The sequence below is a fragment of the Pleurodeles waltl genome, chromosome 5, assembly GCF_031143425.1.
Source record: "Pleurodeles waltl isolate 20211129_DDA chromosome 5, aPleWal1.hap1.20221129, whole genome shotgun sequence".
Lineage (NCBI taxonomy): Eukaryota > Metazoa > Chordata > Amphibia > Caudata > Salamandridae > Pleurodeles > Pleurodeles waltl.
Genome location: NC_090444.1, coordinates 1,499,032,533 through 1,499,060,063, shown reverse-complemented (window position 1 = coordinate 1,499,060,063; position 27,531 = coordinate 1,499,032,533). Strand labels below are relative to the sequence as shown.

Genomic DNA, 27,531 nt, shown 5'->3' with positions numbered 1-27,531 from the left:
GGTTACTTGCCGGTAATCCTCATTACTCTTCGTCCTACTTGTCCTCGACCTAGTCCTGCTTCCCATCCATCTTCCTGGAATCAGGTCTTAGTGGGGCTTGGTATGACGGGAAGGAGTTCCTGTGAGGTTTGTTTTATATACCTGGGTTGGAGAGGTGGCCAGGGCGAGGAAGTGTTTCCTGTTTTGTTTCCTGTCGCCACCTCAGGGCTAGTGGGCTTAACCTCATGTTGTTAGGACTGGGTTGAGGATGACAGACAATGAGATCATGAACCCTCTTTACTTTACTAAAATACACTACATGCATTCCTGAGATGGGCATAAAGGTATACAACCTTAGATCCATTCTTTCAACACAGATATGAGATAAATCACTTTAAAATGGGACACACCTGCATTCTACATTATTTATTAGTCTGCAATGGCTGAAATTGCTTTAATGATGTTCTGGGAATAACCATGCAGACCTTATCAAATTTGTCTACATCACTGCATTACAACTATTTATCACAGGTATGTGTTTACATATTGATTGGTGGTTAATGGATTTTCATATATATTGTTTACATAATTATGGGGGTCATTCCAACCCTGGCGGTCATCGACCGCCAGGGTGGATGACCACGGAAGCACCGCCAACAGTCTGGCGGTGCTTCCCTGCCCATTCTGACCGTGGCGGTAAAGCCGCGGTCAGAAAAGGGGATCCGGCGGTTTCCCGCCGGATTTCCCCTGTCTGGGCTGAATCTCCATGGCGGCGCTGCAAGCCGTGCCGCCATGGAGATTCCGACCTCCTTCCCGCCACCCTGTTTCTGGTGGTTTTTACCGCCAGGAACAGGATGGCGGGAACGGGTGTCGTGGGGCCCCCTAACAGGGCCCCAGCATGATTTTCACTGTCTGCTTAGCAGACAGTGAAAATCGCGACGGGTGCAACTGCACCCGTCGCACCCCTGCAACACCGCCGGCTCCATTCGGAGCCAGCTTCTGGGTTGCAGGGCCTTTCCCGCTGGGCCGGCGGGCGCCCGCCGGCCCAGCGGGAAAGCCAGAATGGCCTCCGCGGTCTTTTGACCGCGGAGCGGCCAATTGGCGGTTTCCGCTTGGCGGGTGGCGCCCGCCGCCCGCCAATATTGGAATGACCCCCTATGTCTCCAAAGGGTGATAAGGTAGACAGGCCATTCTTTTGAAATTTGACTTTGATCCCTCAGGTCAGCACAATAGGTGCATTTTACTTTTAACAACTGAAGGCTTTTAAAGGAAACTCTAAATCGTGTTCCATAGTGCCTTTGTTTGGCTACAGTTAATGCAGTAATATCCTTCAGCTTGGACTACGAAGACGAGTACATTTGAAGTAGATTTATTATTTGTTTGGAATAGTAGATTATTATTTTTTTGGAATTCACAAAGCTTTCCATGCGTACCCTAAGGGAAGGTGCACCTACTACATTTTTTCCTGCAGTACTCCTGAAAGTCTTGTGGATTGAATTCTTTCATGTAAAAATATGCGTGTGAGTATTTGCATATCTAAAAAATCCCTGAGCAAGGGCAAGTGTGCTTACATTTTTTACAACTCATGATATTATTTCCTATGGAAAGTCACCTTTCTCTGTATTCCAACCATTTTATTTTGGGGGGGGCAGGTCTATTCTAACCCTAGAAATGGATGTACCCCTAGCCTTGACATGAGTAAAACTCTAACCATTTCCAGGGTGGAAATTGATCTTCCAAAAAGATTGTGAATACTCACAAAGAACAAATACATTTATTGGTGTGCACAAACTTCCAGGCCTTTACCAGCCAGGACAATTTTCCCCCAGCCCCTTTTTCCAAGGGTAAAACCCACATTAGTAAAGACCAGCCATACTTTATACACTAAGGGGGTTATGACAACTTTGGAGGAGGTGTTAATCCGTCCCAAAAGTGACGGATATACCACCAGCCGTATTCGAGTCCATTATATCCAAATAAACGTCTAAATTAAATAAAGTTTGTATTCAGACACGCAAAAAAGATAATTGTACTTGCTAAATGAAAAATATCCTGTGGGAAGTTAATACGGAATATATTGTTTTAGAATTTGAGTGCAATTTCTTACAAATCTGTTTGTTTAGTTGTTGTATGTCTGTAAACTGTAGATTGTTAGGCCCAAATTTAAGAGGGCTTATTGCCTCCTTTTTCCACATTAGCATCATTTAGGTCAAATTTGTGACGCAGTTTTACAAAGTGGTGAAATGCATGCATTGCGCCATTTTGTAACCCCTTGTGCCACATTATGCAAGCGTCATGTGTAATGTATGCAAGGGGGTATTTCCCTGATTAGGGGGACTGCAAAAATGGCACAGTGGAATCTATTAGATTCCACTGCACCATTTATAGCTGCTATTTTCAATGCCTGCACAAAGCAGGCATTAAAAGGGGGCACGCCATGATTTATAATGGGCCCCTATGTACCTAATCCTGCAATATACTACAATAGTGCCCAAACTTTTAATGCTATTTTCCCTAACCTGTGCCATGATGCGCCATATTTTTTATACGCCACACACATGGTGGTGTTAGGGTGGTGGTGATGGGCACAAGAAAAGTGGTGCTGCATCTGATGCAGCACCACTTTTCTTAAATGTGGGCCATAGGTGCACATTTATGTGCCCCTAACGCCCCCGGAAGGTCACTTTTTGTGACGCTCTGGTGGCACTGTGCACTGCACCATATTTACAAGGCGGCGCTAAGCCACTTTTCATGGCTTAAGGCCACCTTGTAAATATGGGCCCCTCCAATGCAGTTTTCTACGACAGAAGGGCATGCAATGGGTGTTGATGTTAGCGTTCCACCACAACACCCATTGTTTTTGACTTTGCCCCAGTTTTACAAGAATTCGTAATTAGTGGCAGTGCCAAAAACTAACGCCACCTCAGGGCTAGTGTTAGCATGGCGCATAGAGGAGAAATAGTTTTTTTTTCTCTTCGTTTGTGCTTTTTCTATTTGTGCTGCATTTTGCAGCACACAGACAAATAACAAATCACCATTGTAGATTGTTTATTTGCAGGATGGGACACCATCCTGCACATAAACAATCATTCCCTTCAATGCAGACACCCTTCCACTATGGTGCAAGGATGCCTGTGTTGGTGCTGGCAGCTAAATTTAGTGCCAGCACTAGGGAAAACAGAGGGGTCCACTGTATTTGTGCAAATATGGTGCATCCCTGCATTTTAGACGTGACGCAGCACGGCAAAGCCAATTCTGGTGCAATGCTGCAACCACATGTGTGTGTAAATATGCCCCTGAATCTCCTTAAAAGAATTCATGAATATGTGGTGTAATTAACCTGTTATATGCGCCTGAAGGCATTACAGACGCTAAAGTAAAATAAGGAAACAATTCCTGGTTCTGTGTAACCGCCTTTCTATTCAGTCCATTATACATGAGTTAGGTTTAATCTGTGTTGATGCAGAAGTGTTGGAAGCTCATAAAAACATGGTCTCACATAAGGAATATGAGTATGATATCTCTGATGCGTTAATTGGAAAGGTTTATATGATAATACTGAATTAAAATATCCTATCTCAAAGAGGCTTCGTTAAAGGAAAAATCACAAATATAAATATGAGGGCTTGATAATGAGCTGGGTCTTAATTATGTTCTCACTGAAAACTGCAGTTTCCAGCCACAGGGGAATTACAGAATGGCGTTTTTTCCAGCCTGAGAAATTTCACGGTATAGTAAACCAACTACAGGTCCACCAGAAGTGGGTGAATATGTGCTTAGTACTGACCCAGTAAAGGGGCAAAGCATGCAGAAAGAGGTAGGATAATTCCACATGTCATGTTATTACCCACCTGAGACAAAACTCATCCTTACAAAGTAATGGTGGATTGATACTGAACAAAGGTAATTGATGTAGATTTGTTACCCCACCACTACCATGCAGTCCTAATCCGTTGTGAGACCGTGGAAAAACATGGAAATTGAGTTGACCTATTTCAGGTAAATTTGTAAAATATGGGGGCAGCTTAACAAGCCCCTAGCGCTGCCTTAATGCTGCCTTAGCACCATTTTCATGACGCTAAGGAAGCGTTTAGATGGCCATTCCCCGCATCAAATTTACAAAGTGGCACAATGCATGCATTGCGCCACTTTGGAACCCTTTGTGACACATTATGCCTGCGTCAGACATAAAGGGGGTCATTCTGACCCTGGCCGGCGGCGGTAGCCACCGGCCTGGCTGGGACCGCCAGAAGACCGTACCGCGGTCAAAAGACCGCGGCGGTCATTCTGGGTTTCCCACTGGGCTGCGGGCGACCGCCAAAAGGCCGCCCGCCAGCCCAGCAGGAAACACCCTTCCACAATGAAGCCGGCTCCGAATGGAGCCGGCGGAGTGGAAGGTGTGCGACGGGTGCAGTGGCACCCGTCGCGAATTTCAGTGTCTGCTGAGCAGACACTGAAATTCAAAGTGGGGCCCTCTTACGGGGGCCCCTGCAGTGCCCATGCCATTGGCATGGGCACTGCAGGGGCCCCCAGGGGCCCCACGACACCCCTCACCGCCATCCTGTTCCTGGCGGTCGAAACCGCCAGGAACAGGATGGCGGTGAGGGGGTCGGAATCCCCATGGCGGATTCCCATGGGCAGCGGAAAGTCGGCGGTACACCGCCGACTTTCCGTTTCTGGCCGCGGCTGTACCGCCGCAGTCAGAATGCCCGGCGGAGCACCGCCAGCCTGTTGGCGGTGCTCCCGCCGACCCCGGCCCCGGCGGTCCTTGACCGCCGGGGTCAGAATGACCCCCAATGTATGCAAGGGGCCGGGGTCCCTTGCAGGGAGGCCCGACAAAATGATGCAGTACAATTTACAAGATTTCACTGCGCCATTTTTTTCTGTCATTTTTAATGCATGATCAGGGCAGGTGTTAAAGTGACACACCCATAATTATCTAAGGGCTTCCCTGTGCTTTGATGCACTAACGTCAACAATTTGGACGCTAGTGCAGCAAACACCCACAACAGCATCAAAAATGTTTCAGCTGTTGTGGTAACAACTACCACAGTGCTACGTATTGTAAATATGGGAGAACCATGGTGTCGTTAGAGAGGTGGGGTGGATGCAAGAAAAGTGGTGATTCGGGATCGATGCGCCACTTTCCCACAAATATGTCCCACAGAGTATCCTTTACTTGTCCGTCTCTTGATATGGAAAAGACCCAATTCTTCTTTTACATCTTGATGAATCATGAAATACAGAGATAACTTGTTTAAATCGCACACTGTGAGGGGTCATCTTTTCGAAGTGCACTGTGGATGCTTTAAATAGCATCATGTAACAGAAATGTTAAAAAGCCACAGGAACAATTGGTTTAGTAGTTTGACCATAATGCCGTAAATTGTATAGAAAGTTTTGAACATTATCAGTCTTTTATGAATTGTATCGCTCCTAATGTATTTTTAAATTTGATTTCCATGGTAAATTGTTTATTATGAACCTATTTTATTTATTTTTTGTCTTTTTGTGAACGCCTGCATCAAATCTACATAACATCGAAGTTTGACAGCAAAATATGACTTGATAAAATACAATATGTTGCACAGTTACCCTGGAAAATGAGTCTAAAAAATGTATTTGCCAAAAATCTAAAGATTAAAGAATGGGTCCGGTGAAAGCTCTTATTTGCAGAAAAAATACTCTTTCCACAAGTGATGAGGACTACAAATCTTTCTAGGGGAGCTGTACAGAAATGTATAGGTGAACACTTGTGCAGGCTACCAATCAAAATGATTTTTGCCATGACATGAGAACTATAGAATGGATATATCTGTATTGTTAGTTCATTATTTTTAGACAAATAATTGAAATATGCCACTTGTAGCAGCCCGAAACTGTTCTCCTCAGTCCTAGCACCGCAGAATGCAATAGAAGTATGAACAGTTGCGGCTTGCAAACTTTGATGGGGCAAGGCAGCATGCTGGGGTGGGGGAATAAAAACATTAAGGGGATCATTACAACATTGGCGGTAAAAGCCGCTTACCACCATGCAGAAGACTGCCAATACACTGCCCCGCCGCGGGAGACCGCCACAGCTATTATGACACACATCACGGAATCCGCCGAAATTCAGACACCCACACAACACCGCCACACCAAAGGTCAGCGATAAACATGCGGAAACAAATCCTCCACCTCCACGCCAACAGAAACACGCCCATGCTATTACGACCCACGAATCCACGCGGCGGTCTTTCAACCGCAGTATTCCATTGGCGGTACACACCGCTGCGCTCAAAATACACACACATATACAAAACACCGCCACATTGGACAATTACAAATGCACACACCTGATACACATACACACACCACTCCCACACACCCAATACAATATAAAACACACACTCACATCACCCACAAACCCCTACGACCAGAAATTAGAGACGAAGACCAGAGAGAGACAGCACAGAATAGATAACACCATCACACAGAGGCACACTACACCATCATCCACACAACATCCACGCACAAAACACCACATACCACTACACTCACCACACTCATCAACACATACACCACCTTACACATCACACACACCACCCCATGTCACGCCAAAGACACCACCGCTTCTCCGAGGAGGAGCTCAGGGTCATGGTGGAGGAAATCATCAGGGTAGAGCCACAGCTATTTGGCTCACAGGTGCAGTACACATCCATAGCCAGGAAGATGGAGCTATGGCAAAGAATAGTCGACAGAGTCAACGCTGTGGGACAGCACCCAAGAAATAGGGAGGACATCAGGAAGAGGTGGAATGACCTACGGGGGAAGGTGCGTTCCACGGTAACCAGGCACCACATTGCGGTACAGCGGACTGGCGGCGGACCCCCACCTCCTCCCCCACAACTAACAACATGGGAGGAGCAAGTCTTGTCCATCTTGCATCCTGAGGGCCTCGCAGGAGTCGTTGGAGGAACGGACACTGGTAAGTCTAATCTTCACTATCATATGCCCCACCCTACATGCATGCTATCACACACCCCCAACCTCACACCCTCCCCTATCACCCTAACTCCTCACTAATTTACCCATAACACCAGCTACACATCCCAAACCCAAGACCTGCATGACAAAACTAAGCATGGACACCCATCACTAAAGCATGCCCACTGCACAGACCCACAACACCCCCCAACCATCACCACACAAGCCCCCACACAGGAATGCCTGCACTGGGGTTCACGCACACCCAACCATTGCACACCATGAAACACACACATGCAATAATCATGTTCTCATACCCCTGCAGGAACCCGAAGGAACGTCACCACACCAGAGGGTCCAGACAACACCACTCCACCCCCAGAAGAGGCCCACAGTGACGACAGCAGCTCTGCCCTACTGGATCTTGATGACCAGCCCGGACCATCGTGGGCCTCAGGACAGTCGGTTCCCCTTGCCCAGCCACAGCCCAACACCGAACTGCCACCCTCTGGGAACACCAGCACAGCACCCACCCAGCGGGCCCATACCTCCCTACCCAGAACAGGTCAATCAGCGGTGTGTCCACCACTACAGGGCACCCAGGCTAACCCACCACCACAACAACAACAGGGACCTGGGGGCAGTGGTAGTGGGCACACGGTCCAGGGGACGGAGGCACAGGAACACCGGGGAACTGGGAGGGCTGCTGTGCGACAGGGGGCGGACAGGCCAAGGGAACCCACTCTCCACGAGGCCCTATCCTCCATCATGGGAGCATACCACCACTCCCAGGAGACGATGGCAACGGTCCTGGACAAGTTGCAGGAGACCCTGCGTCTGCAGGAGGAGCAGTATTTGGGGTTCAGGGAGGAGCTCAGGACCATCGGCTCCGCCCTGGGCACCATCGTAGGGGTGCTGACGGACATTCAAAAGACCTTGAGGGACACTGTGGCACTCCAAGGGGCCCCTGACACTAGCCAGGATGATGAAATGCCCACCACCTCCGCCGGTGCCTGTGGACAGGACGCCCCGCCACAGGACCACCACACCAGCACCCCACCCCCTGCAGACGGACAACCACCACGCAAGTGGGCCCTGAGATCCAGAAACAGGACAGAGCAAGATGGCAAGACCCCTGCCAGGAAATAAGACTACCCTGATTGTCCCCCCACTGTCCCACTTTGTTACCCTGTCCAGATTGGAACTGCCCCAGCTCCACTTCCAATGGCCAGATGTGCAATGTACCTGTGAGACTAATAGACTGGACTCTGCCATGGACATTCTTCCACCATGACCTCTCCCCATTTCACAACCCTCCTACATTTTGATGCACTTCGAAGAACACCCTTGAAACCTAAATAATATTGGAGTCAGTCAATGATTGTGAACTTTGTATTGTCAATTACAGTGTTAAAAAAGGTTACCCATTGGAAGGTCAACATACCAATGTCACACATCACAAGCCTTTCAAGGGTGCAAGCTGTTGACACGTAGGTTAACACATTAGTGAAACTGAAATGGAAGGGGACAACTCAGTTAACAAATAGGGAGTGAGGTAGACGTGTGAAATGTAAAATAATGTGAACCATGAAATTGTACTCACCTGTGTCTCATTGAAAATATTGCTGTATTACTGACTCTCTGTTGTCGTTTTCATCTTCCTCAGCTTCCTCCTCATCACTGTCCACAGGCTCCACAGGCTCACCCGCTGTAACAACACCGTCATCTGGATCATCCTCCTGCAGAAAAGGCACCTGGCGTTGCAATGCCAAGTTATGGAGCATGGAGCAGGCGATGATGATGTCGCACACCTTCTTCGGTGAGTAGAATAGGGACCCACCTGTCTTATGGAGGCACCGGAACCTGGCCTTCTGGAGGCCGAAGGTCCGCTCGATTACCCTCCTAGTCCGCCCATGGGCCTCATTGTAGCGTTCCTCAGCCCTGGTCCTGGGATTCCTCACTGGGATCAGTAGCCAGGACAGGTTGGGGTAACAAGAGTCCCCCAATAGCCATACACGGTGCCTCCGGAGTTCACCCATCATATCAGGGATGCTGCTATTCCGCAGGATGTAGACGTCATGCACTGAGCCAGGGAACATTGCATTTACCTGCGAGATGTACTGGTCTGCCAAACATACCATCTGGACATTCATTGAATGATAACTCTTCCGGTTCCTGTACACCTGTTCATTCCTGCAGGGGGGGACCAGAGCTACATGGGTCCCATCAATGGCACCTATGACGTTCGGGATATGTCCAAGGGCATAGAAGTCACCTTTCACTGTAGGCAAATCCGCCACCTCCGGGAAAATGATGTATCTCCTTAAGTGTTTCAGCAGAGCAGACAACACTCTGGACAAGACGTTGGAAATCATAGGCTGGGACATCCCTGATGCCATGGCCACTGTTGTCTGAAAAGACCCACTTGCAAAGAAATGGAGCACTGACAGCACCTGCACGTCAGGGGGTATTCCAGTCGGATGGCGGATTGGTGACATCAGGTCTGGCTCCAACTGGGTACATAGTTCCCGGATTGTGGCACGGTCAAACCGGTAGGTCACGATGACATGTCGCTCTTAAATTGTCAACAGGTCCACCAGCGGTCGGTACACCGGCGGATTCCGCCATCTTCCAATATGTCCCAACTGACGGTGCCTAAGAAGGACAACAGCGAAAAAACTGTCAGAATTCCTCCAGGTATGTACCCACAGTCATACACAAGACTACACCAGACAATTAACCCATCCGGGAAAGGTTTTGAGTGTAGGCCTCGGTATGTGTGACGCAGTAGTAAATGAAGCCATGTGGGCCCCTGAAATGGCGGCTGCTGACCTCTAAAATGGGACAATGGAATTGTGGGGTAACTGCGCTGGAGTTGGACACCGTCGCTGTAGGCGGTCGTAGAGCGCGGCGCAATGCTGCATTGGTTAACATTGGACCCTATGGGTCCCAGGAGCCAATGAACAGGTGCGCTGGCGGTGATGATGCGCACGGCCGCGGACATCACTGCCACGGACGTCACCACCATTTTCTATCTGTTCAATCAATAGATACCTGACCTTCGACAGGAGAGGACCTACACTGCTAGTGCTGCTGTGATCTCGGTCTGGAAGCGACGATGGCTGCTGCGTCTGGGGAAAGGGCCCCTGCCTTCACTGCACAGGAGTTGGAGAAACTTGTGGATGGGGTCCTCCCCCAGTATACGCTACTCTACGGTCCTCCAGACCAACAGGTTAGTACACAGGGAGCACGTTGTATGGACTAGGCCTGGGTGGAGAGGGCTGGGTGGATGAGGGAAGGGGGCAGAGTACATAGAACAGTCATGCATGGGGATGAATGGGCCACAGGGATAGAGTTGGGAGGGGGCCAATTACAACGACGGTGCAGTAGGTAATGACTGTTCCTCTTTCCTTGTGCATGTCATGTAGGTCAGCGCCCACCAGAAGAGGGACATTTGGCGTGCCATCGCCAAGGAGGTCCGGACCCTGGGGGCCCACCGGAGACGGGGCACCCACTGCCGGAAGAGATGGGAGGACATTCACCGCTGCAGCAAGAAGACGGCGGAGGCTCAGCTGGGGATGGCCTCCCAACGTTGGAGGAGTGCCCGTCGCACCATGACCCCCCTGATGTTCCGGATCCTAGCGGTGGCCTACCCGGAGTTGGATGGGCGCTTAAGGACATCACAGCAGACACAAGGGGGTGAGTTCAACCTCATGCAATGGACTTTGCGTGCTGTGGAGCTGTCTGAGTGGGGGTGGTGGGCTGTGGGTGTCCCTAGGCCAGGGCGAGTTAGGTAGGCAAGGCCCCTCTGTTATGTAGGCCATGTGGCACTCTACCCCAGCTCAAAAAAATGGCAAATTGATGTATAGTTGCCCCTTTGCCATCCATGTGGGCAGATGTCTACCATTGCCATGTAGGCCATTTCCCAGAAATAGCATGTGCAGAGGGCAGGAGCACGGCGTAATGCAGGGGGCTGCTGCGTTTGTCTTGTCCGCCAACGGTAGCGGTATGCCATGCACTAAAACTCTCTTTCTTCTGTCTCCACCCTTTTTCTGCTCTCCCTGTCCTTCTGTACATCATCATCAACAGGCGGAGGTACAGTGGCACCTGAGCATGAGGGAGCTGCATCCCACATGGCCATGGAGGGCCACACCACAGACTCTGATTTCACCAGTGGGACGGAGGGCGAGGGGAGCTTCACGTCGGCCACAGGATCACCAAACAGCGACACGGACTCGTCCGCCGATGGGAGCTCCCCTGTGGTGGCGGCACCATCTGTGCGCCCCACTTCTACAGGTACAGCCGCCACCTCCCCTACCACCACAGCCCTCCCAGCAGCCCCTCAGCGTTCGCCCCGTGCCCGCTCACCCAGGAGGGTGGGCATCACCTTCGCCCCAGGCACCTCAGGCCCTGCCCCTGTCACCCCTGCTGCCCTCAGTGAGGAGGCCATTGACCTCCTCAGGTCACTCACTGTTGGGCAGTCTACCATTGTGAATGCCATCCAGGGTGTAGAACGAGAGTTGAAACACGGTAATGCATTCCTGGAAGGCATTCATTCTGGTCAGGCTGTCCTTCAGCGAACCCTGCAATCTCTGGCCTCAGCACTGATGGCAGCCATTGTCCCTGTGTCCAGCCTCCCCCCTCCAACTTCCTCCACCCAGACCCAATCCCCTGTACCCCAGCCCATCCCAAGCACACCTACAGACCAACATGCACACAAGTCAACACCCAAAAGTAGCTCAAGCAAACATAGGCACCACACACACCACAGGCACTCACACAAGCACCAGACCCATACAGACACAGCAGCATCCACTGTCTCCACTGTGTCCCCCTCCTCTTCTTCTCCCTCCTCCCTCCCAGTCTCATCTACACACACACCTGCATGCACCACATCTACAGGCACTAGGACTCGCACCAGGACACCCAGCACCACAAGTCGCTCACCTGCACTCACCACCTTCACTGCCATATACACGTCCCGTGTGTCCTCTCCCAGTGTGTCTGTGACGCCCCCTCCCAAAGTACACAAACGCCGGCAATCACTCACCCAACATCTATCCACCTCACGACAGCCTCCAGTACCTGCACCTGCACCCAAAACAGCTAAAGTGACACCTCCTACAACCACCTCCTCTTCCTTCACTCCCAGAGCCCCTCCAACTACCCATCCCAGTGTACGTCAGAAACTGTCCCTAAGTCAAATTGACCTTTTTGCCCCCACCCCCCCCCTCCAATTCATCAGTCCCGTCGTAGCGCCTCAGCCAAAAAGCCTCCAGTACCAGTGGTGCGTGTTCCAGGTTTTTGGAGTGCACCGTCCACCAGGGCAGGCAGTAGGACCCGGAGCCAAGGCACTGTCAGCCCACCCCCTGTAAAGGCTCCGAAATTGGAGAGTGGATGTCGGTACCGTGTCAAGACTCCTGGTGGTACAAACAGTGAAATGGGATCCAAGGCGATTGGTGAGTCATCTGTAACTCAAAAGAAGGTGGGGAAGGTCCCGAGGAAGTCTCTCCAACCTGTTGTGAGTGTCACGGCGGAGAAGTGCGCCATCATTTCCGGCGGTCCAGGCACAACCGCCAGCACCGTCGTTACTGGTCAGGAGACCACCGCCAGAGTCATAGCCCAGGAGGGCCCAAGTATCATCACTGGTCAGGAGACCACCGCCAGAGTCATAGCCCAGGAGGGCTCAAGTATAGTCACTGGTCCAGAGACCACTGCCAGAGTCATAGCCCAGGAGGGCCCAAGTATCGTCACTGGTCCAGAGACCACCGCCAGAGTCATAGCCCAGGAGGGCTCAAGTATCGTCACTGGTCCAGCGACCACCGCCAGAGTCATAGCCCAGGAGGGCCCAAGTATCGTCACTGGTCAGGAGACCACCGCCAGAGTCATAGCCCAGGAGGGCCCAAGTATCGTCACTGGTCCAGAGACCACCACCAGAGTCATAGCCCAGGAGGGCCCAAGTATCGTCACTGGTCAGGAGACCACCGCCAGAGTCATAGCCCAGGAGGGCTCAAGTATCGTCACTGGTCCAGAGACCACCGCCAGAGTCATACCCCAGGCGGGCTCAAGTATCGTTACTGGTCAGGAGACCACCACAACCGCCGGAGTCACAGCCCAGGAGGGTCCCGAATCCCACAGCCCCGCTGGGCAATGATGGAACGTCAAGCCACACACCAACATCCAGTGTGGAGATCGTCATGCCAAACACCAATGTCCAGTGTGGAGTTCGTCATGCCACACACCAATGTCCAGTGTTGAGTTTGTCATGCCACACACCAATGTCCAGTGTGGAGTACGTCATGCCACACACCAATGTCCAGTGTGGAGATCGTCATGCCACACACCAATGTCCAGTGTGGAGATCGTCATGCCACACACCAATATCCGTACCAGAACCGCCATGTCAAAGCACCGCTGAACAGTCCATAGGCAGCCATGGCAAAGCACCGCTGAACAAGGCCAAGACCGCCATGGTGAAGACCGCTGAACAGGGCAAAGACCGCCATGGCAAAGCACCGCTGAACAGTCCATAGGCAGCCATGGCAAAGCACCGCTGAACAAGGCCAAGACCGCCATGGTGAAGACCGCTGAACAGGGCAAAGACCGTGTGGGTATGAATAGTCCGGCACATCAGGCATCGTTCTCCCATGTGCAGCTGGGACTGTGACAGGACATGTACTTTCACGGGGAGACTCATCCGGTCTGGGCAACAGTCCCACCCAGTACCAGTTGAGCACTGCATCTACTTGCGAAGATGTGTCTTTGCACTCCCAAGGATAAAGCAGTGGGCAACCCACCCACTGTAGAGACTTGAGAGACTGTGGCTTTGCACTTCCCAGGATTGAACAGTGGGCAACCCACCCACTGTATAGACTTGAGAGACTGTGGCTTTGCACTCCCCAGGATTGAACAGTGGGCAACCCACCCACTGTATAGACTTGAGATACTGTGGCTTTGCACTCCCCAGGATATCAATGGGCATGTAGCCCTGTCGTGGATCTGGCTTCGCATTCATGTGGCTGAGGTGCCCCCCCTTCCCTTCCCCCTGAGGTGCCTGTAGTGTTTCTATCTGATGCCCCGGCAGTGTTCTCTCGGATTTTGGTCAGGTATCTATTGTGGGCGTCGCCCATGCATTTTTGGACTGTTGGTGCACAGACATTGTTGTGTACATATCTGCACTACTTCTTGTATTGTACATTTATTTTTGACAGATTTCGTGATATATATCCATATATTTTTTAATGAGTAGTATATTGGCACAATACAAAGTTTGACCGCTATTCGCTTTGTCATTGCATTCTTCCGGGGGAATTGTGGGTTGGTAATGTGATTTTTGTGACTGTATTGGTGTGTATGTTGTAATATGCGAGGGTGGGGGTGGGGGTGTTTGGTGGGTGTCCCCGTAACTTTTGCCTAACCCCTCCCCCCTCCCCGTGTCGTAGGTGCAGTACTCACCGGTATGTTCTGTGCCTACGTCGCTGTTGGTCGTAGATGAGCAGGAATGCAAGGGCAGGTAAGATTTGTAGTTCTGGGTCCATGGAGTCATCGTTCCTCGTGGGATGTGTTGAGGTGAGCGTTTTCCAATAGCAAAAGCTGTTTCCGCCGTGTTTTTATCCACGGTGAATCTGCCCCGGAAAAGGTGGCGGATTGGTGTGTTGTGATAGTGTGGGCGGTACATTGTCTTCCGCCTGTCTGTTGGCGGTGACCGCCGCGCTGTTTGTCTGTACCGCCATGGCGGGCGATGTGTTAAAGTGGCTGTCTTTGTTGGCGGTTTCCGCCAGGGTCGTAATTCCCTTTTTTTGTCCGCCGGCCTGTTTGCGGTATTACCGCAGCTTTAACACCGTCCGCCAGGGTTGTAATGACCACCTAACTTTGGAAAAAAAATACAAACATAAAATGTTCCCTCAACGCCACGCCGACACTCCTCCGTCTCCTCAGCAGGCAGGCACAAGCTCGCAACCTGCCCTGCAGCCTATCCTGATGCTGCTCAGGGCAACGTTAGGATTGTCTGGGAGCACCTAGCCAGGATGCTCCCAAGCAGACTGGGAGCCTGTGCCTGATCTCTCCAGCCTGGCAACACAGTGCTGGGCTGGAGAAAGCACAGTGCGCATGTATGTTTGGCTGGCCCGAGATGCCTGACCTAACATATATGCACACTGAGGGTAGTGCACAGTGCACTCACCTCATCCTCATCGTCCCCAATGGCCCGCCCCTTTCACAATGAAAGGATAATAAACATAGTTTATTATTCTTTTGTTGCAAAAGGTTTGCAGCAGCTTCTGCTGCTCGCCGGGAGGGGGGGGGGGGGGGTCAACGATTCTCCTCCATAGCAGTGGAGCCGCTGCTGAGTATAAATGGAAATTGACTGTTCGCAGCCAAAATATCCTTTTATTTGGGCTATCAGAACAGCTACTAGGTCACTCATTAGATGCGGTCTCTTAAATCCAATGCAGGTGTAAACAGTAATTTGCATGCAAAATTATCAATTATGTAACACTACTGTATGCACTGGGTATAGTGTGGACAAAGTCACAAGATGACACACGGCGAATATGTTGCTAGAAAAAGGACTCGAATTTGGGAATTGGATGTGGAACTTGCAACTCGGTGCAGTTTACCCGGGATCGACAATGCCAGGTATCTTCTTTGCGCACATTTTACCGTGGCATTCGTAATGAGGGCATAAGTGAGAGTTCAGCAGATCAACTGCAAACAAAACTGAATGTTCATCTGTTTCAAAACATTAAATATTGTTATGAATTGAGTCTGGCATTGCATTTAGCTTGGCAGCACTGGTAAGAACGCGAATCTAAAATGGAAAAGACACTCTCTTGTTTACTTAATCAGGACATATGAAAGTAAGTTGTTTTAAATTTGTATGCTCTCGTCCATGTAGAAGTCAGTTTAAAAAGTACTTGATGAAAAAAAAATCGATATTTGGTACCCTTGGTGTTGGCCAGTAAAATATTCTAATTTATCTCTTCTGAATGTAGATGTCTTCGTCTTTGCCAAGAACAGCTGGGCGTGAAACCAAATATGTAAGTTTTTGTTCAAAAATCGTTGTTTTGTATAGTCATGAAGACACCTTCGATTAGGGTTTTTCATTTGTTGTACACAAACAATGCTGATTCTTCTAAACACACGCGTTATCAAAACAATGAAGTGTACCTTAGGTTTCCTGAGTAATATCGTGAATTCATGTGGCCGTTCGTGTTCCTTACAAAGCCTGACGTACCAACAACGAGAGGCTTGAAATTACTTTATTGTAACTTGCTTATGTGGTCGCTAACAGAGATTGGTAATGGAAATTCCTGTGAAAGTAAAATCTGCTGGTAAAATTCAACCAGCCATACCATCCAAGTAGAGGCGTACAAAACACCAATCCATTTTACCCCCAAAGTAGGTTCTTTCTATAGAACTGTAAAGGTGTTTTCACTATAATAACTGCTATTCTGACTCTGGACACTGTTGCAACGGAGTCTATAATACTAGCAACGGATTCGCAAAAAGTGGTTGGAAATGGTGCATCAGCTTTTTACAAATCAAATTTGATGCCGACCTGTGTACGATTAGGTCAGTTTGAAAAATCGTCATTCAGAGTAAATTGCAATCCGTCCTACTTAATGAATATTACAAAGGTAGGTTGCAAAGTGTGACTTACCTTAAATGGCTGTCATGACAGGGATGGTGGTCTGAAGCCTGGTACCTGGGTTGTGTTTAAAAAGAAAAGCTTGCTGTTTTTTGTTTTTTTCAAAGCTTGTATGAGAATTGGCGGCGGCTCCTTGAACAGCTGCCTACTTCCTAATAGTTGTTTTAACATTCACAAAAGGGAAGGAGTCCCAAAGGGATCCCTTGCCCTTTGCAAATGAGTAAACACCTCATTTGAGGACATGGTAACTTTTCAATGGTTTGGACATAAATTGCAGTTGTAAACCATTGATTTGTGGCATTGTGAGTTATAATTTCTATTTTTAAACCTATTTTGCAGATCAGTAAATACATTTTAAAATTGTAAAATGGCTTTAGTAAATAATGAAAGACATTGAGGAGTCACAAACTCTGTGACTTAGGGCCAGATGTAGTAAGCGTTTTGCATGGCGCAAACTACGAAAATCGCAGTTTGTGCCATGCAAAACGTGCATCGCAATGCACATTCCCATTTTGCGAGTCAGTACTGATTCGCAAAATGGGAATGCGACTTGCAAATAGGAAGGGGTGTTCCCTTCCTATTTGCGACTCGCACCGCGATGTAGAATTGCTTTGTGACTGCGGTCACAAAGCAATTCGCAGTTACCACCAGTGTCACACTGGTGGTAACCCATTCGCAAAAGGGAAGGGGTCCCTATGGGACCCCTTCCCCTTTGTGAATGTTGCCATAAATGTTTTTTCAGAGCAGGCAGTAGTCCAATGGACCACTGCCTACTCTGAAAAACTGAAACCAAATTGTTTCGTAATTTTTTTGTATTGCAACTCGTTTTCCTTTAAGGAAAACGGGCTGCAATACAAAAAAAAAAAAACTGCTTTATTTAAAAAGCAGTCACAGACATGGAGGTCTGCTATCTCCAGCAGGCCACCATCCCTGTGAATGCAGGGAATCTCAATGGGGTCGCAAAATGCGACCCACCTCATTAATAATAATGAGGTGGGAATTTGCGACCCCATTGAGATTCGCAGACGGTGTCTGAGACACCGTTCTGCATCTTATTTTGCGATTCGGAAATTGTGAGTCGCACCGACTCGCAATTTCCAAATCGCAAAATCGGAATTTGCTACATCTGTCCCTTAGTGAAACGCAGGGTTGCAACCCAATGGCTTAGTAAATTAAACCCCTAGTTATTTTGCGATCTAGTGAGACAGATTATTCCAGTAAGTTATACTAAGTCCTCCTGTATTACCTACTAGCATGTCTTAAGCATGTATAGAATTATGGAGTGCAGCAGCATGCATATTCCCTGCCTTGGCCCTAGCTCGCAGATCACCCATGATTACATCACTGTGCATCTCTTACAGATCTAAATTGGTCTTTGATCTTTGATTCTCAGCTATATTCTAAATGCATACATTCCACATTTACAAAAACTAAGAGCCTGATTTATACTTTTTGTGCGCCGTATTTGCGTCTTTTTTTTACGCAAACGCGGAGCAAACTTACAAAACACAATTGTATTTTGTAAGTTTACACCACTTTTGCATCAAAAAGTGACGCAAATGCGGTGCAAAAAAAAGTAAAAATCAGGGCCTCAGTTCTTAATTTGAGCCGTTGGCTTCTGTTGCTCGACATCTGAGTTTAATTGCCAATACCGGCACTTATGACAGCTGCCACATAGTGGCGCTGCTTGAGTAATTTAGAGATAAGCAGAACAACACTTCTTTGTTAATTCAATAAACATTAAAACAACAAATACTTGCTGCCCAGGCCATTCTCATACACTTGGTGGCCTTGAACAGACTGAATTGTCACACTTCTAGCAGTGTGATGGTTAGTAGTGCTAGTAGTGCTGTAGGTACTGTCATTGACAGAGATGATAGCGGCATTAGGTGTTGGAAGCTGTAGTTGCCTTCCATGAGGGCCCTGGCCCTTATACTTTTTGCAAATTAAGCACTGCACATGCACTGTTCTAAGGCAGCTCTGCAATAGGCCCCAAAGCTGTATAGAGATGTGGGTGCAATGCGAGGAATCCACCTTTAATGTAAACTTCCCAAAGAACTCAGGTTGTCAGAGAGTTATGCACTCTTTAGAAAATACTCTTCTGTTCCGAAATAATTTCATTTTGCTACAAGCAGAGGGAGGGGAGTATTATAGAAATCATTAACAAAAAAGATGTAATTGACAATAAACACAATACATATGAAGATGCAACTGGAAGATGGTCCTCTAGTTTATTGTTACCAGAAACAGAGATCTTTATTTGTGCTTATTTAAGATGTTTGTCTTCTTTAATTTTTAGGAGTAAATATCATTAAATAGAAACACCCAAAGCAAAGTATTGGCTGAAATCTGTTACTGTTTAACTTAAATGCATCTTTTTATGGTGTATACACATTTACTTTGGTGACCTTTTATCTTTACAGGCTGCACTTTCTCAACCAATTACTATACAGACCTGTGTTCAACAGGTATGACTCATTCTATTCAAGATCATATTTTTGATGAATGTGGAGTTGTGCAAACAAAGGGGCTGATTCACAAAGGTACTTTTCAATATATAAAATTACTCACAAATTGGCTTACTTCTGCACCTAGTAGTAATTTGATATTTATTTTGCTACTAGGTGCAGACTGGCATACTGCCACCCCTCAAAATGAGCCTCCTAAAACAGAATTATTTTGTGTAAAGCTACTACCAGTAACCTTTCACGTGTATGCAGAGATGTCATTCACCAGTATGGAGAGCTCCCTATGTGAATGTATCAGGAAAAAACAATAAAATGCATTAATTAATAATTGATATATTATTATGTAAAATAAAATGTAAATAACCTTAAAATAAGTAATATTAAACTGGAACTAAAAAATGTTGCAGTGAAATAAATATCAAATTTGTGTTTAATCAATGATTGAAGAAATTACATATTTAATATTTTCAAATTACATTTGTAACATGAAAAAATAATGTTAATCCCCAAATAATTTGTAATATGTTGACACTATACACAAACACACACACACACACACAAAATAAAAAAACAAAGGTTACAGGGGCATTATAGTTGTGTTCAGATTTTATACACACAAAACCATACAAATTCAGCTGTTAGAGTTATTTCAAGGAACTGCCACTCGTGTCCTAAGGAAACAATAACTCGCACCTTCACCATGAAGTTTTCTCATTGATAATTTACTGCAAATGTTAGAGTGATATTATCACTGATGTTAAAGAAGATGTCATGAGTGATATAATATCTAGGGAGCATGGCGAGGGCATAGTTATAGTTATCTTAGGGCATGAGCTATAGTTACTTGAAATAACTATAAATATAACAGCTGAATTTCTATTGTTTTGTGTGTGTAAAATCTGAACCTAACTATAACTTCCCTGTAACCTTTGTTTTGTTTGTGGATTCTTCAGTTATTTTTGTTCTACTTTCTAACTAGTACATCTCTGCAACCTTTGTTTTCTTTTTAAAGTTAAGTAAGATGCTCATCACAATGCACAGTGTGGAGGTGGATGTGAGGCCTAGCCAGGCATTGTGCTGCCCCCACCTAAGCTTGCTGCTCCTGACTCCGCTCCTCCTTGCCATCCATTGTCCAAGTTCATGTCTCTGCTCTCTCATTGCAGGCCTTTGTGTCCATTGTTATGCACCTGCCCTTCCCGCCTGTCCTGAACCGTTAGCTTGCTGCACCTTCTACCTTGACCCTAGCCTCCATTTTCTTAGTCCGTGCACCAGCCAGCTCCCACCTGCCCTGCCTGGTCCGATGTGCTGCCATTGGCTTCCATTTAGCTTGAGGTCTCTGCCCACTCCTCCTGCCCTTTGTTGCCCAATTCTTTGCCCCATCATTGCCTTCCTGCTTAGCCTCTGTGCTTTGTATGTTCCTGCTCCAACAGCTTTTCCAAAATGTTCTATGGACCTGTCACTGCCCCTCCTATCTACCCTGATTACTGTATTCTGTGAGCTGCCATTGCCCTTCCTACCTGCATAGCATGGTCAGATGGCTGCCACCTGTCCCTTCCACCTCTACCATGCCTATCCCAGTTCCATGACCCTATCCCCTCCCTCCTGTCCTTCATGGTCTATTTTGCTGCTACCCCTTCTGTCCTCCATACTCTGCTGTACTGCAACTGATCACCTACCTGCCCCTATAGTCCTTTGTGCATGCCTCTGCCTGCTCCCTCTTACCGACCATGGGCGTTGTCCTGCCACTACATCTCCTGCTTGACATGCATGGTCTTATGTGCTACCACAGCCCCTCCTACCTTCCCTGTGTGGTCAATTTGCTGCCTCTGACCCCCTCCCACCTTCCCACTGTTGTCTGAGTATATGCCATTAAAGTCTCACTGTTGCCAAGTTGTGTTGTGCTTCACATGCCCATGCCACCTGCCCTCCATTGCCAGCTTGCTGCTCCTGCCTACCCCTTTGACCCCTCTGTTTTCAATGTTAAGGCCCCTATCCCCTCCCTCCTGCCTTGTGTGGTCTGTTGTCATGCCACGCTGTCTCCCTCCTGCCCTTCATGGTCAATTATGCTGTAACTGTCCCTCTTGTGTGTCCGGTATGGTCAACTTTCTGTCCTTGCCTTTTTCCCTCTGCTCTCTGCTATTCATGTGCATGGCCCTGTCCCCTCTCTATTGCTTTCCATCTTGTGTTGTGCTGCATTGCCATCCCACTTGTCCTGTGTGTTGTAATGTGCTGCTGCAACACATAGCGCCTGCCCTGTAAGGTCAGTTTTGTGCCCTTACCTATCTCCCTCCGGCCCTCTGTTCTCCACGTCCATGCCCCTACCACATTCCTCCTGCCCCCATGAGCCAATGTACCATACTTGCTAACATTTCGAACTTCCCCCTGCCCTCCGTGCTCCAAAGTACCATACCTGACAACATTTTGAATTTGGTAAGAGGTGGGTTTTGAAAAAAAACTAGGAATTGATATTTCCTATTGACTTGCATTGCAAAAGAGGAGATTTTAGGCAGGTGTTAGACTTTTCATCCTTGGCGTGGTCTTCCCTAACATTTTGCCTCTGTTTCCCAGGTTGTTGATGTGTGTTGGACTCTGTTTTTGCTGTTTTTGTTACTCTGGGCACTTTACCACTGCTATCCAGTGCTAAAGTGGAAGTGTTCCTGTGTAAAATGTATGTGTAATGGGATTTCCATGATTTGCATATTTGATTTACTGGTAAGTCCCTAGTACAGTGCACTAGAGGTGCCCAGGGCCTGTAAATCAAAAGCTGCTAGTGGGCCTGCAGCACTGGTTGTGTTACCCACATTAGTAGCCCTGTAAACATGGCCCAGACCTGCCACTGCAGTGTCTGTGTGTGCAGATTTTCACTGCCAATTCGACTTGTCAAGTCTACCCACTTGCCAGGCCTAAACCTTCCCTTTTCTTACATGTAAAACACCCCTAAGTTAGGCCCTAGGTAGCCCCATGGGCAGGGTGCAGGGTATGTTTAAGGTAGGACATATACAAATGTTTTTTATATGTCCTGAAAGTGAAATACTGCCAAATTCGGTTTTCACTGTTGCAAGGCCTATCCCTCTCATAGGTTAACATGGGGGCAGTCTTTGAAAATGATTAAAGCGTAGATTCCCTTTGGGAGCAGATAGACATGGGAGTAGGGGGTTTCTGAGCTCACAATTTAAAAATACATCTTTTAGTAAAGTTGGTTTTAAGATTGTGTGTTTGAAAAAGCCACTTTTATAAAGTGGGCATTTTCTTACATAAATCATTCTGATTCTCTGCCTGTTTGTGGATTCCCTGTCTGGGTCAGTTTGACAGTTGGGCAGTTTGCACCTCTCTCTAGAAACTGACACAAAGGGAGCTGGGGTGTCGCCTGCACATCCTGAGAGAGACTTTCCTTTGAAGTAAGCTTACTTCAAAGGCAAATATGGGTATAAGAAGAGCACCCAAAACCACAGACTTTAGATCACTTCTGGACCTCAAGAGGAACCTCTGCCTGGAGAAGAGCTGAGGAGAAGTGCTGCCCTGCCTGATACTGTGCTTTGTGGAGCTATCCTTCAGTTGCTGCTTCTGCCTGTGCAAGGGGACAAAGACTGGACTTGTATGTGAAGAAATCTCCAAGGGCTTGTCTTGAGCTTGCCTCCTGTTGTTGAAGTCTCAGGACTATCAAAGACTTCTCCTGCCAGCACCTGGACTCTCTTCTGAGACTCCTGCCCTGCCAAGTGGTGCCCTATCAAGTTCCTGGGGCCTTGGAAGGTGAAGCAGGCAGACCAAGACTGAAAATCTACGCACAGACCGCCGTGCGGGAAAAAAATATAAACACACCTTCCGAGAACGGCCGAAAAACGACGCGCTACCGGCTTTGCAGCAGAAATCAATGCTCCACTGGCATTGCGGCTGTAAAATCGAAGCACGTAGCTGGAAGAACTACGCGCAACACCCGCTGACGGGGGCTAATGACGTCGCAACCCACATTGCAAGGTTTTGCTGATACCGTGCGGCAGGATTTTCGATGCAAACCTTGCAGGGCACAGAAAAATTATGCAATGCCTGCCCAGACCCTAGTGCTGCCCGGATCGACGCATCCCTCCCCTGTGGGGAGGAAGAACGATGCAACTGTCCCGAACAGAGAAGGAGAAACGACACACGGTTTCGCTTGCGAGTGAGAAATCGACACACTGCTTAGCTTTTTCGATGCACGCTCACCTGTGCATGTTATTTTGATGCTACCCAGGTATTTTTCTATGCTAACAGCATTTTACCTGTTTCATAAGGATTTAAGACCCTTTTTCCTTTTTAACTAATAACTTGACTTGTGGATGCTGGATTTTTGTCTTTTTGGTCTTGTTTTGTTTAGATAGATATTTTCTATTTTTCTAAACCTGTGTTGTATCATTTTGTTGTGTTTTCATTGAGTTACTGTGTGTGTTGGTACAAATACTTTACACCTAGATCTCTGAAGTTAAGCCTGCCTGCTTGTGCCAAGCTACCAAAGGGGTGAGCGGGGGTTAACTGAGGATGATTCTCCTTTACCCTGATTAGAGCTAGGGTCCTTGCTTGGACAGGGGGTAACCTGTCTGCCAACCAAAGACCCAATTTCTAACAGCAGGAAACAGATCAAATAAAGCTCCTTTGGGCTTAAAAAGATATGGAGTCTCCTGCCTGGATTGCATCTGTTGGCATATATAGCTGTACTCCCACTACCTATTTCTATTGCCCTCAAAGGTCTGCCACAGCCTCTCTTGCCTATCTCTTCTATGACACAATATTGAAATAACAAATATTGTGTAACAGACATGTTGTGTAAAAAATATTGATTATGAAAGTATTGTTTTCCTATTCATATCAAGATAAGTACAAAAATATTACAAAAATATTGTTTAACACTAATGTGGAAACAATATTTTTTTATATATATGTAGGTAAAAACAGTAAATCCTAAATAATTTAACATATAACATTAATAGAATATAAATTAAATATATTCATGTAATTCAAAAAATATATAAATATTTAGTTATTTAAACACATACACACATTTATATGTATAAGTTAATGTTTATATACACATATCGTATAACACTACAATGACATAAATTTTAATATATATATTTACATAAACATAAAAAATAACAAATAAACTACAAATGAATGTAACATGTCTCCAATTTAATTATACAAACATTTATATATATAGATATAAATAATATAAAATTAAATGCACAACACATAATAGTAATATATGTTTAAACAATATTAACAACTTTATTAAACTATAGCAATAATACATATGCTGCTCCCACTCCAATCTATACAACAGTAAGCAAAGCATTGGACGCAGGAGTTGCAAGATTTACTATTCCCATTCCAACCTGTGCAATTGTAAAGAATTTGTTGGACACCGGAAATATAAAATGTATTATTTGCACTTCAGTGTATGCAACAGTAGGTAAAGTGTTGTATTCAGAAGAAGTACAATTTGCTATTCCCACTCCAGTTGATGCAACAATAGGGAAAACGTTGAACTCATGAAGGGAAAAATTACTATTCCACTTCAATCTGTGCCACAGTAGGGTAAGCATTGGACACCAGAGGGGAAAAATTTACTATTCCCACTCCAGTGTGTGCTACAATAGAGAAAGCATTGGACTCAGGACTGGTAAAATCTACTATTCCCACTCCAATCTGTGCAATCGTAGTGAAAACATTGGGCTCACGAGGGGTCAAATTTACTATTCCCACTCCAGTCTGTGAAACAGTAGGGACATGATTAGACTCTGGAGGGGTAAAATTTACTATGCCCACTCTAGTGTGCTTAACAGTATGGAAAGCGTTAGACTCAGAAGAGGTACAATTCACTATTCCAACCCCATTCACTGGTACAGTACAAAGAGAATCCCTCACTTCAAACAAACACCATGGGGGTTATTACAACTTTGGAGGAGGTGTTAATCCGTCCCAAAAGTCACGGTAAAGTGACGATATACCACCAGCCGTATTACGAGTCCATTATATCCTATGGAACTCGTAATACGGCTGGTGGTATATCCGTCACTTTACTGTCACTTTTGGGACAGATTAACACCTCCTCCAAAGTTGTAATAACCCCCATATTTTAACAACTCCATTTAATAACGCAAAACAAAATTGTAAATATAAAAATTAGGAGCCTGGTTGTGACTTTGGCAGTCAGACCGCCAGTCACCGTGGCGGCGGTCGGGAGAACGCCGCCAAGCCGGTGGCATCATACCTGCTGCATTAGGACATTCCTGTGGGAGTGGCTGTGTGTCGGCGGCCCAGCCAAGGCAATGGCATGCTTCGGCTCTAGGAGAGAGCCTGAGGCCAATGCTGGCTTCACTGCTACACTTCCAGCAAGTCCAGTGCACTATTTTCATGCACCATTTCTTGCATGGCAAACAGTGTGTGCACCGACATTGAAGGCATGGGGGGAACAACATGGGCCCCGGCCACAATCCACATGGGCTTACTCACCCTAAGACCCTTTTTTGTGGCCCTTAACCTCCATTTCTGCTGACTTTTTCATGGCAGTTTGCACACCATGAAAAGGTTGGTGGAAAGGTAGATCGTAATGCACACAGCAGTGCAAATACTAGCACTGGCACCATCAACCATTGCTGTCACCATAGTAGCTCAAATGTTGGTGGTGGTCTTGAGGTGATCTCACTGCACAGATCGTAAAAAGGTTGTTGAATTTCTGAGGAGGTGGCAGTCACATTTCCAAAAATCGTAATCTCCTAATTTCAACAAAAATGTAAATATTGATATAACTATTACAAAATGCACCGATTGTTATCAATTAACAAAAATATTATTAATGTAATTAAAATACCACACTATGGACTTATTACAACCCTGACGGTCGGTGTTGAAGCGGCAGTAATACCGGCAACAGGCCACCAGTAACAAAAAAGGAATCATGACCACGGTGGAAACCGCCAACACATACAGCTACTTTAACACTCTGACCGCCACGGCGGTAGCAACCAATACTGCGTCGGTAACCGCCAACAGACAGGCGGAAGACAATGTACCGACAAAGTACCACCCACCCTATTACAACCCATCCATCAGCCAACTTTTCCGGGGTGGTACCAACACATCAAATGCACGGCAGAAACAGTACTTTGAAGGGAAACCACTCACCTCTCGACACTCAAGGAAGAACCAGGACGACATGGAGCCCGAACTATAGGTGTTACCCATGCTAGTGTATCTTCTCATATACCAGGAGTACCAACGCCAGCGACAACGACCACAGTGAGTACTGCACCTAGTACAGAGGGCAGGGGGGGAGGAAAAAGAGAGTGACACACACATGTAACACGCAACACCCCCACCCCCTCACTCACCCCAACACCATACACACAAACACATGCAACAACATTACATATACATCCTGTAACCCTCAGGAATAACGCAAGGACAAAATGAATGGAGTCAAATTAGTGTAATATTAGAGATTTAGAAAAATACGTTCATAAATAAATAAACAGTATGTACAATATATACAAAATGAGGGACAATGTCAACACAAAAATAGTCCGTGGCCCACTGGGCTATAACACATAGGCCAAGCCCACACTTGACTCCTGCCTCAAATGGGAGAGCACTGCAGGGGCATCAGGTCGAAAACACACAGGCAACTGAAGGGGAAGAGGTCCACCTCAGCTGGAAGATGGTACTACGCCACTGCTCATGGAGGGGGATCCATGCCCACTGCCTGGTCCTGGGGAGTTCAAAGCCACAGTCTTTGTACTCACCCCCTTGTGGCTGCTGTGATGCCTTCAAAGGCCCATCCAACTCCGGATAGACCACCGACAAGATGCGGAACATCAGGGGGTTCAGGGTACGATGGGCACCCCTTCCTCGTTGGGAGGCCAGCCCCAGCTGGGCCTTTGCCGTCTTCCTTGCCCAGCGGCGCAGGTCCTCCCACCGTTTGCGGCAGTGGGTGCTCCGCCTGTCAAATACCCCTAGGGTCCGCACCTTCTTGGCGATGGCACGCTAAATACCCTTTTTCTGATGGGCACTGACGTGCAGGAAAAATACAGCTAAAAAGGGATTAGTCATACCGTCTGGACTGTCATACTCATGGCTCACCATATCACTCCCATCCCCTTACGCACATACATTGATCACCACCCATGCAGCACTCTGCCCAGGAAACCTCAGTGCCCCCATTCATGTGGCTTACACACACAGCACTCCATTCATCCATGGCCGACTCATCATGCTCACAGTACACTCACCTGTTTGTCTGGTGGACCATAGAGTAAAGTGTCCTGGGGTAGGACCCCATCAACCATTCTCTCCAACTCCTCTGAAGTGAAGGCAGGGGCACGTTCCCCAGACACATGAACCATTGTTGCTTCCAGACACAGGTCACAGCAGCACTTGCAGTGTAGGTCCTCTCCTATTGAAGATCAGTTAGCAAGTAAGTGAACAGATAGAAAA

At 47.3% G+C, this 27,531-nt stretch overlaps 1 protein-coding gene across 3 annotated transcripts in view; it reads left to right on the top strand.

The window, feature by feature from the left end:
- Window positions 1–27,531, top strand: part of MLIP (muscular LMNA interacting protein) — a 1,731,317-nt gene that overhangs the window by 1,247,876 nt on the left and 455,910 nt on the right. For all 3 annotated transcript variants that reach the window (XM_069235789.1, XM_069235787.1, XM_069235788.1), the window contains 2 exons: window positions 15,942–15,986; window positions 19,021–19,065. In XM_069235789.1, coding sequence (XP_069091890.1) covers window positions 15,942–15,986; window positions 19,021–19,065 — 90 coding nt within the window. The remainder of the gene's footprint in view (window positions 1–15,941; window positions 15,987–19,020; window positions 19,066–27,531) is intronic.